At 37.9% G+C, this 12,150-nt stretch overlaps 1 protein-coding gene across 2 annotated transcripts in view; it reads right to left on the bottom strand.

The window, feature by feature from the left end:
- FAP (fibroblast activation protein alpha) overlaps positions 1-12,150 on the bottom strand; it is a 74,151-nt gene that overhangs the window by 60,357 nt on the left and 1,644 nt on the right. The window contains exon 1 of one of the 2 annotated variants that reach the window (XM_047873851.1): positions 6,304-6,395. The exons of the other annotated variant lie outside the window; for it this stretch is intronic. Within the exon in view, the coding sequence (XP_047729807.1) occupies positions 6,304-6,331 (28 nt within the window). The 5' untranslated portion in view covers positions 6,332-6,395. Of the gene's footprint in view, positions 1-6,303; positions 6,396-12,150 lie in introns of those variants that run through there. 2 annotated transcript variants of the gene reach the window in all.

Below are 12,150 nucleotides of genomic sequence, written 5' to 3'. Positions count from 1 at the left end.
CCACTGGCACCGTTTTTGTTTTGTTTTGTTTTTGAATATCTACTAAAACCACAGATGGGAAATGCAGTTTCAGATTAGACCATTAGTATATAATTAATGTTCACTTTTATTTTGATATAATAAAATTCATCAGTTGTGTTTGGAACATTTTGGTCATCTTACAGCTTTACAACTGAAATATCACAATTGTGATCGTAAATGCAGTTAGTACTAATATCACATACATGGATAAATAAAGTTTATAAAAAACAAGAATTTCAAGTTATTTTTAAAATACCTACCCATTTTCCTTTTCATATCCTTAACAATCATACTGATCCTTGTCAGATTTTTCAAAAAGATTTTAAGGATTAGTTATTTACTCTTTTAGAACCTCTAATTTAGATTATTCAGGGAAGTTACATGAAAGTGTATTTCATACTACTCCCTAGTTAGTCATTTTTTTAAATGGGTGCATAGTAGCTATAAATGCCAACAATCTATATAGAGAACTTAGCATATGTCCTATTATGACTCAAAATATCTGAAAAGCAATTTTAAACATGTATTAATTAGATTGCTAATTAGTATAGTGATAATAAGCCCCACCAGCACCCAAGAAGTGATGAGTGGATGCACAAAAAACATATCCAGAGGAGCCAGCTATGTTGGTGTGGAAATAAGGTTCATGGCACAGATTTAGGGCAGGCCACTGCTCTTAACCTTACGTGTGGTGTAGCCAGAGCTCAGAAGGTGTGATTATGCCAGAGTCAGGCTGGGCTCAGAGGAGTACCAAATCAAATGGGAAGAATTTAAATTAGGCATTCTTTTCTTTCTGCTGAAAATGACCACATGTTCATAAATGCAGTGGAGTAATATATCTGCTCTGAGAAGTTGCATTAGGTCACATAATATGAGTTATGAAACATGAAGTTTACTCAGAATTTCCAATCCAAGGTTTGGTTGTTTGTACATCTAGAAAGACCATAAACATAGTTATGTTTTACTACACTACCAGTGTTAACCCCTGTATCAGCTACCAGCAAAAATGATCTTCCACTGGGTTCTATGAAACTGTCATTAGCTAACTGCTATCTCAGTACTTACCTAAATTTATTGTACACATACCCTTTTCATCTCTATATTTATGTGAATTGGATAAGGTGTGGGTGTTTACCCATGAGAGTAGGGTCTGTATTTGATTTTTCTCATGCATATATGCCCAGCTTTTATTTTTACCAAGCACCCCAAGTTGGTGCTTCTTCAAGGAATCCAAATTTAGTGATTTCGTTGAATCTACTTGATTCAATGTACTCCTGGGCCTATCAGTGGACTTGCTCTTTGCCTATAAATTCCTGGTCTGCATCACAATCCATACCTCATAGATAAAGACACTCTACAACTAAGTGTTGATCGTGGATTTCAAAAGGTTGATGGTTTCTCTTAATGTTTATGCCCCTGTGCAATCCTCCTGCTCATTATCTGTTGAGGCTGTGTCTACATGGACTCCTCTTTAGGTACATTCCCTCTGCTGATCCTTGAAGAATGGAGAAAAGGCAAGGGATGTGTGTGTGTGTGCTGATTCTGCCCCAGATTAGATTAAAGGAAGATTGCAGGGAAAGCATGGGAGTCATTGTTTTCTAGTGGTTTGAGTGTGTGTGTGTGTGTGTGTGTGTGTGCACGCACACGTGTGTGTGTGTGTAAATCAGTATAAAGTGCAACTCTGTGGCATCAATCACACTAAACAATTTCTAGTCACTTGAAAAATATTCCACTATAGTTACTGTATGAATAAATAGAATTTCATGCACTTTTCCAAATAACATTTTAATTTTGAAATATAACCTTTTGATTATTTTGGAAGTTTAGTTTTGGCATCCATAATTCTTAAACTTTAAATTGTTGAACAGAAGCACAAATGAATTCTGAAAGCATATCTCTCTTCTATACATAGCTGACACTCACTTGATTAACACCTAATTCCTGATAGTGCCCTTAAATTCAATTTGGCCCGTCTTTAGCACAAGTTACTCATACACTGCTTAAACACTCTAATTAACCATACTTCAATTATCTTCATTTTCAACCTATTAAAGCAAAGCTGAAAATTACTTCAATTACAAATCCAAGAAATTACAATTCATAGAAATGATTCACAAGTAATGATTCACTATTTTCTTAATTCTTTCTTAAAACTTTGTGTATTCTTTATCAGGATTCTATTTCTGCTCTTTAATTTTCCAGTCCTGAAAAACTGAGAGTAAGTGTTGGAGCAGAGACATCTGATGTTAGCTGCAATATTCATCATCAACTAAATGAGAAAATACGGTTTATTAAATGGGAACACAAATGGCTAGTAGGTCATTTTGCTCTCACTTTCGAACTTGACTTGGAAGCAATGCTTATGAACCACCTCAGGGAAAGTGACCCGAGACCCCACACACACCACACCTGTGCTTCTGTGGGGTCTGCAGAGATGCTGTCTGTGAGGCAGCGTCACCTCCAACCATCACACCAGGTCATGCATGTTTCTGGAGTGAACACCGCAAGGGTTAGGGTAGGAAGTATTAGGGTACGAAGTATACTTTTCACAAACTAACATTATATTTGAGCAAAGGCTTACAACTCCGGAAAAAAAATAGGTCTGAGGCAGCCTTAGACGAGTAATAATTTACTAGGTTCTTATAAGTACTAAGTACACTACACGCATTGGTCCCATTAAATATTCACAGCAACTCTCGGGTGTAAGTACTATTATCAACACTATGTTACAGATTAGGAAATGGAAATTAGAGAGATAAAGTAACTTGCCTAATACAGAGCAGAGATGGAGTTTAAATCCAGCTCTATCTGATCTTAGAGGCTCGCATCTTATTACTATACTGTGATTTAAAGTGAGAGCACACGTTAAAACAACCACAGAACAAAACAAACACAAAAATAAGGTCAAGAAGCAAGCCACACAAGAGCGTAGAATAATTACACCTGAAAACGTAGGTGAAGAGAAAACGAAGCAATTTGAGCTTCGTCAAAGCAGAGGTCGCAAGAAACCTTTTAATGTCTCACTGAAGAATGTAGTAGTTCGCAGTTCTGAAAGCAATTTTCCACAATTTTCTCTATAAATAACACTAAGCAACGTAAGTCAAAGGAATTGTCAGTTTTTCAAGTCCGTTTGTGTATTATGTCATTATTGTGCCATGTTATTATAATTAGGGCATTTTTTCCCATGATCTCTAAAGCTTTGAAGATCAGAGGACATGGTCAACATAATGCATGAGAACAGGAACAGTAAATGCCATTTGGGTGACCTTGAAGGTAAAAGCATACCTTGTCTATTTTTGAAGGCTCACTCAGTCTACATTGCCAGCTCATCTGCCTCTAATATCTGGTTTAGATTCTGGAGTGGCTCCTATTGGTATTCCTTGGGGTCTGAGGAGAGCCACTTTCCTCAGCCATTTCATTGTAGGATTTCTATTACACATGGTTGGCCTGACTCACCTCCACCACCATTGCCACACCTGACCCCCCCTTGGATTTGTTCTTTAGATTCCAGACCTGTATATTAAACCTTATCCTTGGGGTGCCTGGGGGCTCAGTCAGTTAAGCATCTGTCTCTTGGTTTTGGCTCAGGTCATGATCTCATGGTTTGTGGGTTCGAGCCCCATGTGGGGCTTTGTGTTGACAGTGAAGAGACTGCTTGGGATTCTCTCTCTTTCCCTCTGTCTCGGCCCTTCTCCTGTTCATGTGTGTACATGCACACACACACACTCTTTCTCTCTCTCTCTCAAAATAAATAAATAAACTTAAAAAAAAAAGCCCTCCTTCTTAACATCTCCACTCGCACATCTCTCAGGCATTTCAAAATCAGTATGTTACGGGGCGCCTGGGTGGCGCAGTCGGTTAAGCGTCCGACTTCAGCCAGGTCACGATCTCGCAGTCCGTGAGTTCGAGCCCCGCGTCAGGCTCTGGGCTGATGGCTCAGAGCCTGGAGCCTGTTTCCGATTCTGTGTCTCCCTCTCTCTCTGCCCCTCCCCCGTTCATGCTCTGTCTCTCTCTATCCCAAAAATAAATAAACATTGAAAAAAAAATCAGTATGTTACAAGCTAAGAATAAAAGAATTCCACGCTGCCCCTCCAGACTCCTCCAAGTAATGGCACTACCATCCATGTAGTTCCTCAATTCAAATACCTGGGAGTTATCCTTGACTTCTCTCCTCCCCCTCTTCCTTTTTCCAGCACCTAAACCTGACAACCCTGTCTCCAAAATCTCTCTCTACTGTGTCTGCTTTTCTCCATTTCTAGACCAATGGCTTCAAGACCAAGCCATTTCTCACTAGGTAGACTATAACAGACACTTAATTGCTCTACCTGCAACTTCATTCCTGGTATTTCATTCAGATTTTGATTTACATTTTTCTAATGACTAATGATGTTGAGCATCTCTTCATGTATTTATTGGTCATTTGCATACCCTTTTTTTTTTTTTGGATGAGGGATATGTCTATCTTTTGTCTATGTTTAAATTGGTTTATTTGCCTTTTTATTATTGACTTTTAAGAGTTCTTTATTTGTTCTGGATTCAAATCAGATATATGATTTGCAAATATTTTCCCGATCTTGTGGGTAGTCTTTTCACTTTCTTGATGGTATCCTTTGTAAGCCCAAAGCATTAAATTTCAACGAAGTTCATGTACTTAGCCTTTTGTTGCTTGTTATCTATGAAACCATTGACTAATCCAAGAACATGAAGATTTATTCCTATGTTTTGTTTTAAGACTTACATAGTTTTAGCTCTTACATTTAAGTCTCTGATCTATTGTGAGTTAAGTTTTACATATAGTGAGAGGTAAGAAGTCCAATATCTGTTTTTAATGTGGACATCCTGTTCTCCCAACACCATTTGTTGAAGCATTTTCCCCATTAAATTGTTATGGCACCCTTGCAAAAAAAATCAATGAATCCTATATATAAGGCTTTAATTTTGGACTTGAAATTGTATTCCATTGATCTATATGTGCGTCCTTATGCAGGCAGCACACTGTTATGACTATGTAAGTTTTGTACTAAGTTTTGAAATAAGGAAGTGTGATTCCTCCAACTTTGTTCTTTTTCAAGATAACTATTCTGGGTCCTTTGCATTTCCATATGAATTTTAGTTTTCAGCTTGTCAATTTCTGCAAGTTATCTGGGATTTGGATAAGAATTACTTTTAATCTGTAGATAAATTTAGTGAGTATTGCCATCTTAAAAATATTTAGTTTTCTGATCTATATAAAGTTTATGTAGGATGTCTTTCCATTTATTTAGATCTTTTTGTACTGTTTATGGCTAATGTATGTTTATTGCTAATGTACAATTGATTTTTCACACTGATCTTGTGTCTTGCAACTTTTCTAAAGTTGTTATTATTTTCTAAAGTTGCAACTTTTCTAAGTTGTTTGAATAATTTTCTTTTGGTGAATTCCTTGAGATTTTCTATAAACCATATTATATCATCTGCAAATAGAGATAATTTTATTTCTTCCTTTCCAGTCTGGATCCTTTTTATTTCTTCTCCTTACCTAATTGCCCTGGTTACAACCATCAAAAAATATGGAACAGAAGTGGTGAGAGAAGACATGCTGTGTTGTTCTTGATCTTAGGGGGGAAGCACTGAATCTTATAGCACTGTGATGTGCTTCACATGTGCTTCAAAACTGTGAATGTTTTGTAGATGACCCTGATCAGATAGAGGAAATTCCTCCTATCTTTAGTCTGCTTAGTGCTTTTACAATGAAAGAGTGTTAGATTTCCTTAAATTTTTCCTGTGTCCATTGAGATAATCACGTGGTTTTTGTCTTTTTTTTCCATTAATACAGTTTATTATAGTAGTTGATTTTTGGATGTTAAACCAACATTCTTGGGATAAATTCCTCTTGGTAATGCTATATAATCCTTCAAACATAACTGAATTTGGTTTCCTAGTATTTTGTTGAGGATTTTTTTTATCTATATTCCTGAGAGATATTAGTCTGTAACTTTTTTTCTTGTGACATCTTTCTATGGGTTTTGGTGTCATGCTAATACCGGCCTGTGGAATGAATTGAGAGGCATTCTTTTCTATTTTTGGAAAAGTTTGTGAAAGATTGGTAATAATTCTTCTTTAAATGTTTGGTAGCATTTGCCAGTGAAGCCATCTGGGCCTGGGGTTTTCTTTGTTGGAAGTTTTAAAATCACTAAGTCAATCTCTTTAGTTCTTATAGTTCTATTCAGATTTCCACTTAATCTTGAGTAAATTTGGGGAGTTTGTATCTTTCTAGAAATTTTTCCATTTTATATATGTTACCTGATTTTTTGGCATACAGTCTTTTCATCCTGTTACTTTAAAGATTCTATCACATCAAGGGTGCCTGTGTGGCTCAGTCGGTTGAGTGTCCGACTTCAGCTCAGGTCATGATCTCCCAGTCTGTGGGTTCAGGGCCGCGTCGGGCTCTGTGCTGACAGCTCAGAGGCTGGAGTTGCTTCGGACTCTGTGTGTCCCTCTCTCTCTGCCTCTCCCCTGCTTGTGCTCTCTCTCTCTCTCTCTCTCAAAATAAATAAATAAACAAATAAATAGACATTAATTTTTTTTTAATTTTACATATTCTATTACATCTGTTTTTCTACCAAGTATAAAATCATAACCTATATGAAAAAATTTAATTTAGATACTAAGCAATCATATTCTTTTTATGATTAATAGGAATATAGGTTAATAAGAGTTGTCAGTTATTCTGTTTTTACTACATAATTTTTGTTAATTCACAAAGATACTGAAATGAAAAATAAGTTCTTTGCTTTCCATATAAATAGGGAATAAATTTATTTATTTATTTATTTATTTAACATTTATTTATTTTTGAGACAGAGAGAGAGCATGAACGGGGGAGGGTCAGAGAGAGGGAGACACAGAATCTGAAACAGGCTCCAGGCTCTGAGCTGTCAGCACAGAGCCCGTCGCAGGGCTCAAACTCACCGACTGCTAGATCATGACCTGAGCCGAAGTTGGCCGGTTAACCGACTGAGCCACCCAGGGGCCCTGTGGGAATAAGTTTTAAACAAAAGATTGGCTCGTGTTTGATTATCCTATGGAAAATCATTTCAATTTGTGTCTACTGTGCTAATTATTACAATATATTTTAAGACTCAGTTTGACTGTCTCTGGTTCTTAAAAACTTTTATCCCCAAATACACAAACTTGATTTGAGCTTTAGAGATTTTTTTTCAAGTATATCTGTGACTAGAAGTTCTTGTGTAAGTTGTAACACAATTCCCTTTGGAAATCAGAGACAGGTAAACTCCTCTGCATGATGGGACTCATCCAAACACGGATTATTTTCTATATTATTTAAAATTTGGCAAAACTCATTGAAAGTTTGCCAAGAATCATCTTCTGTGATTTAAAAATCCAAGTGTAAATTACAGAAATATAATCTGCAAAGTTGATTTGTTTATGCTCAACTCAAAAGCTCTTTCATGTCCATGAACTTTCTGAACCTTTTCCTCAATCCTTCAGACTTGCCCATATTTCCTCCAAAAGAACAGTGAAAAAATAAGCTTAAAACTCTTAGATGTTTGAGGGAGCCTGTTTCACAGTTCTGAATGTTGATACTGGGAAAATTTCAAGCCCTAAAAACATATTCACATCTCCTTTGAAGATGATTTCGTCTCACATGTATCTGATTTTACAAACAGTGATGACGGAGGTTATAGTAGTAGTAATAGTAATATTACCAACTGTGGATTTTTGCCTAAAATGCAGACATCCTAAATTATATTTCTTGCAAAATACTGATTTCGGTTCTTTCCAAATTGTCTATGGCTTCAGATATCTTCTGAAATGAATTATATAAGGCATTACCTAGCTAAGGAAGCAATCACTGTAGATTTTATATAGGTGTGTGTATAACTGTAAACATATGTGTATATACATATTTTCCTGTGCTAACTGGTTTACACAATTTGACCTCACAGCTATCATTCTCTTTTTGATTCCTTGAACTTCTTAAACACTTTCCTGCTTCAGGGACTTTGTGCCTGCATTTCCCTCTGCATTGAGGATTTATCCCTGGCTTGAGGATTGTAACCCCCCTGTCCTTAAGGTCGCAGCTCAGTTGTCATCTCCGAGGAGGCTCATTGATGACCTTCTTTACAGACCAGATTGTGTCCCCCAAAATTCAAAGACTGAAGCTCTAACCTTTGATGTGATTGTATTTGGAGACAGTGCCCTTAAAGAGGTACATAATTAAGGTTACATAAAATCTAATGGTGGAGCCCTAATCCAATATAACTGGTGTCCTTATAAGAAGAGGAAGAGACACCAGGAGTGTGTGTGCATAGAGAAAAGGCCATGTGAGGACACAGCCATCTACAAGCGAAGAAGGGAAGCTTCCAAAAAAACCAAACCTGTCTGCACCTTGATCCTGCACTTCCAGCCGCCAGAACTGTGACAAAATAAAGTTTTGTTTTTTAAGCCACCCAGCCTGTGGTATTTTGTTATGGCAGTCCTAGATGTCAATACAACCCTCACTCTACTTGTTCTAGGTAACATTTTTAAGAAATTGAACTATCTTCGATATTTATTTGCTTATCATCAGACTGCTCTTTCTTAAGGATGGAGATCTTGTCATCCATGCCCTAGACTAGTGGCAGTTATTCGGAAGGTGTTTAACAAATAATCGTTGGACAAATAATTGACATGTCAGGGAGCCACAGTGGACTGGATGTTGTGGATATTGGATAACTCTAGGCTGCTAATCTCAGGTTTTTCATATTTAGTAGACTGTTATTTGTAAAAATTTTTAGGTTTATTTATTTATTTTGTGACAGAAACAGAGGACGAGCAGGGGAGGGGCAGAGAGAGAAGGAGAGAGAGAATCCCCAGAAGGCTCTGTATTGTTAGCTCAAAGCCCAATGTGGGGCTCGAACTCAAACCATGAGATCATGACCTGAGCTGAAACCAAGAGTCAGAGACTTAGCTGACTGAGCCACCCAGGAACCCCGTAGATTGCTAGTTTTAATCCTAGGAGGAATCAGATGCCTCATTCAGTCCAAGGGTTAAAAATCCAACTGTTTTCAGAAGTCGGGCAGATATTGTAAATGAATATGGTGTCCTGTGCACAATAAAATGGGAAGTTGTATGGTCTTTGGCAGACTGGAGAATGCATTGCCCATCTAAAGAGAGCACCTACTTTTCAACTAACGGTTACCATGGGCCCAATGTTGCCAGATCTAATATTTAAAGTGGAGTAAAAAATCTAAGATTTTTATGTGAAATCTTCTGATTCTTAAAAATTGGCAACTAATACAAATTTGTATAAAACACTGCCAACCCCAAAACAACAAAAAGGGGCAAAATGTTTAAAGGTAGACAGAGGATTTCAGGGACATCTGAGGCTGGACTTCCAATGGTTCTCCTTCCACTGAGAGATCCTGGAGGCACTGCCCAGGAGAACTTTCAACTTCTCCACACTGCATTCTCCCTCTCTTTTTCTTTTCTTCAGTTTTATTCTGCACCTCCCTTTCCAATTTCCTTTATCTTCTTCCTTTTTTCTTCTTGCTTTTGCGCCAATGCTGCTAGTGTCCTATGTGAGTGCGTTGTGCACAAAAGTTTCTGAAAAATACTTGTTTTTCGTTCAAGGAGGTGAGGGATAAGAACAGGGATGGTACCCAGGGGTAAAGACTCCCTACTCTCAGAACGGAGAACACTGTTGAAATTGGAATACATCAACGGCCTACTTGCCATGTATGTTAGGATGAAGAACACAATAAAATTCTGACTGTCACTATTTTAGTAGCTACTCTATATTAAAATCATAAACAAAAAATAATAGCTAATACTTGTGGAGAATTTGCTCATTATCATGTGGGGAATTCTACATGCAGTAGAAGTTTAGGGGAGGGTCAGTGCATGCCCACCTCTCCTTTCACACACAATTTATACAAATCAGGTCCAGGAATTCTGAGAGTGTAAATTATGAGGCAAGGAAGGCCATATAGAATTTACTTTTGAAATTCTAGGGGCGCCTGGGTGGCTCAGTCGGTTAAGCGGCCGACTTCAGCTCAGGTCATGATCTCGCGGTCCGTGAGTTCGGGCCCCGCGTTGGGCTCTGTGCTGACAGCCCAGAGCCTGGAGCCTGTTTCAGATTCTGTGTCTCCCTCTCTCTGACCCTCCCCTGTTCGTGCTCTGTCTCTCCCTGTATCAAAAATAAATAAAACATTAAAAAAAAAAAAGAAATTCTGGAACTTCTATCACTTTCCAATTCTAGTTTTTTTTTGTGGGTTTGTGTTTATCTCTTGAAATCTCTTGTAACAAGATCTGTGCATTTGTCTTTGGGGTTGGCGAAAACAGGGGGAAGGTTAGTTTCATTCTTGGCCTCATTGCATCTTCACAAGAGAAGTGGAGCGATGCTTGGGAAGAAGAGAGAAAAAGAATAGAGTCAGGAGACTAGAAAGGGCATCGCTGAAAGGAGAGTCAGCTGAGGCCAAGGGGGATAGCCTTGGGCTAAGGGATAGAAAACCCTATGAATTTCCCATTTGGTGAAAATAAAAATGGGAAATTTTGGAAGTATCCAAAAATGTTGTCCCTTGTTTTTATTATTATGTGAGTAATGTAAATGGATCTTTTCATTTCACTTCTACATTTTCTATTTTTCCTAAAATCCTGCCTAATTCCTCCACAGCTCTTTTAGAACTGAGGCTGGTGTTCCTGGGACCTTCTCCCTGTGTGGAAAAGCCCATCTCTCTCCTTCTGTCACTGAGACCTGGTGGGGATTGGCAGAAATCTCCACTGGTGGTGATGACTATGCATCCACAGTGGGTTTTAACCTTGCATTTAAGAAGGAAATCTAGACCACTGCATCTTTGTTTCCCCAGTAACTGGCACAATGATGGGCAGGTCATTGGTGGGACTCAATTCGGTAATTAATAAATAAGCAAGCCAATGTTTCTTAAGTGGGTGTTTAAGTTTCTCAAAGGAAGACTGTTCTTATACTGGCACAGAAACCCTGGGCTAAGAATACGAGGGCACTTGAGGCCAATGTGAGGTAATGGTATTTCTGAGGAAGTGTGAGAAGGCTAACTGGAAGCTTACTTGGCATTGAATTCTCTGTTCCTCCTTCCCTTCTCCTCCTGCCTTATTACCTTAGATGCTATTCTGACCAGGCACCGGACAGATGTGAGAGCGAAGTTCTGGATCTGGGATGATTAAGGAGTGAGGTGAGAAGACAGGAGGGAGGTCAGAAGGATGTGCTTAGCATCAGGGCTGCCTATACACTGACTTGAGGGAAGGAAAACTTCAAACCTGTACCTGTTCAGAAAAGTAAGGCAACGAATAGTCCCATGTACAAGTTACTGAAGTGGCAATTCTGAGAAGTGCTTCAGCCAACTTAGAATAGAAAAAGAATGGTATCATGGATATAAAAGATACAGTTCTCGGCTTTTTTTTTTGGTGATTTTTCTGTTGCTCGAGGAGTAATAAAATTTTATCTAAAGTTTAATTTGATTATTTCACTCTTTCAAGAAATTACTTTGCTCGGAGACTAATCTTGTTGGTTGAAATGGACAACTATGTTACAAATGATAGGACTTCAATATATATGTAGATTATAACATATATTTATGTGTGTAATATACATATCTAACCTTGGGAAGAAGGTAAGGATTGAGATCGTATACAACTACACAAATGTCTATGTGTTGTATACTTTTTATAAATGTATAACCATAGTATGTTTGTTATTAAAAATTATGGGTTAAACTGCAAAGTGCCAATGCAATCCAATCTTGCTTGTGGACATGGCGGCAAGCTCAGAAGAATATCTACACACTTTTTGTTCTCAGAACATTAATTTTGGGGCGAGCAAAGTGTTGATTTCAAGTACTGGTGAGTTTCTCTCAAAATAAGGAGTTAATTTTGAACGGATTAGCATTCAACAGGTCACTTAGACCTAATCCACCATCTGACAATTAATAGTTTGAGGGAAATATGGCCCAAAACCTTTGAGGTGAGACACTCATCTGAAAACAATTTTAATTTGAAAAAACATATGAAAAATACGGATGGGCACACACATCTCAGCAGCCTAAGAATAATCAGTGCCAGAAGATAGCAGGAATAAGGACTAAAGATTAACACTGAAGATCTAAGAACACT

This window comes from Prionailurus viverrinus, chromosome C1 (assembly GCF_022837055.1).
Source record: "Prionailurus viverrinus isolate Anna chromosome C1, UM_Priviv_1.0, whole genome shotgun sequence".
NCBI classification, from domain to species: domain Eukaryota; kingdom Metazoa; phylum Chordata; class Mammalia; order Carnivora; family Felidae; genus Prionailurus; species Prionailurus viverrinus.
The sequence above is the reverse complement of the archived record's forward strand: the minus strand, read 5'-3'. Positions and strand labels throughout refer to the sequence as shown.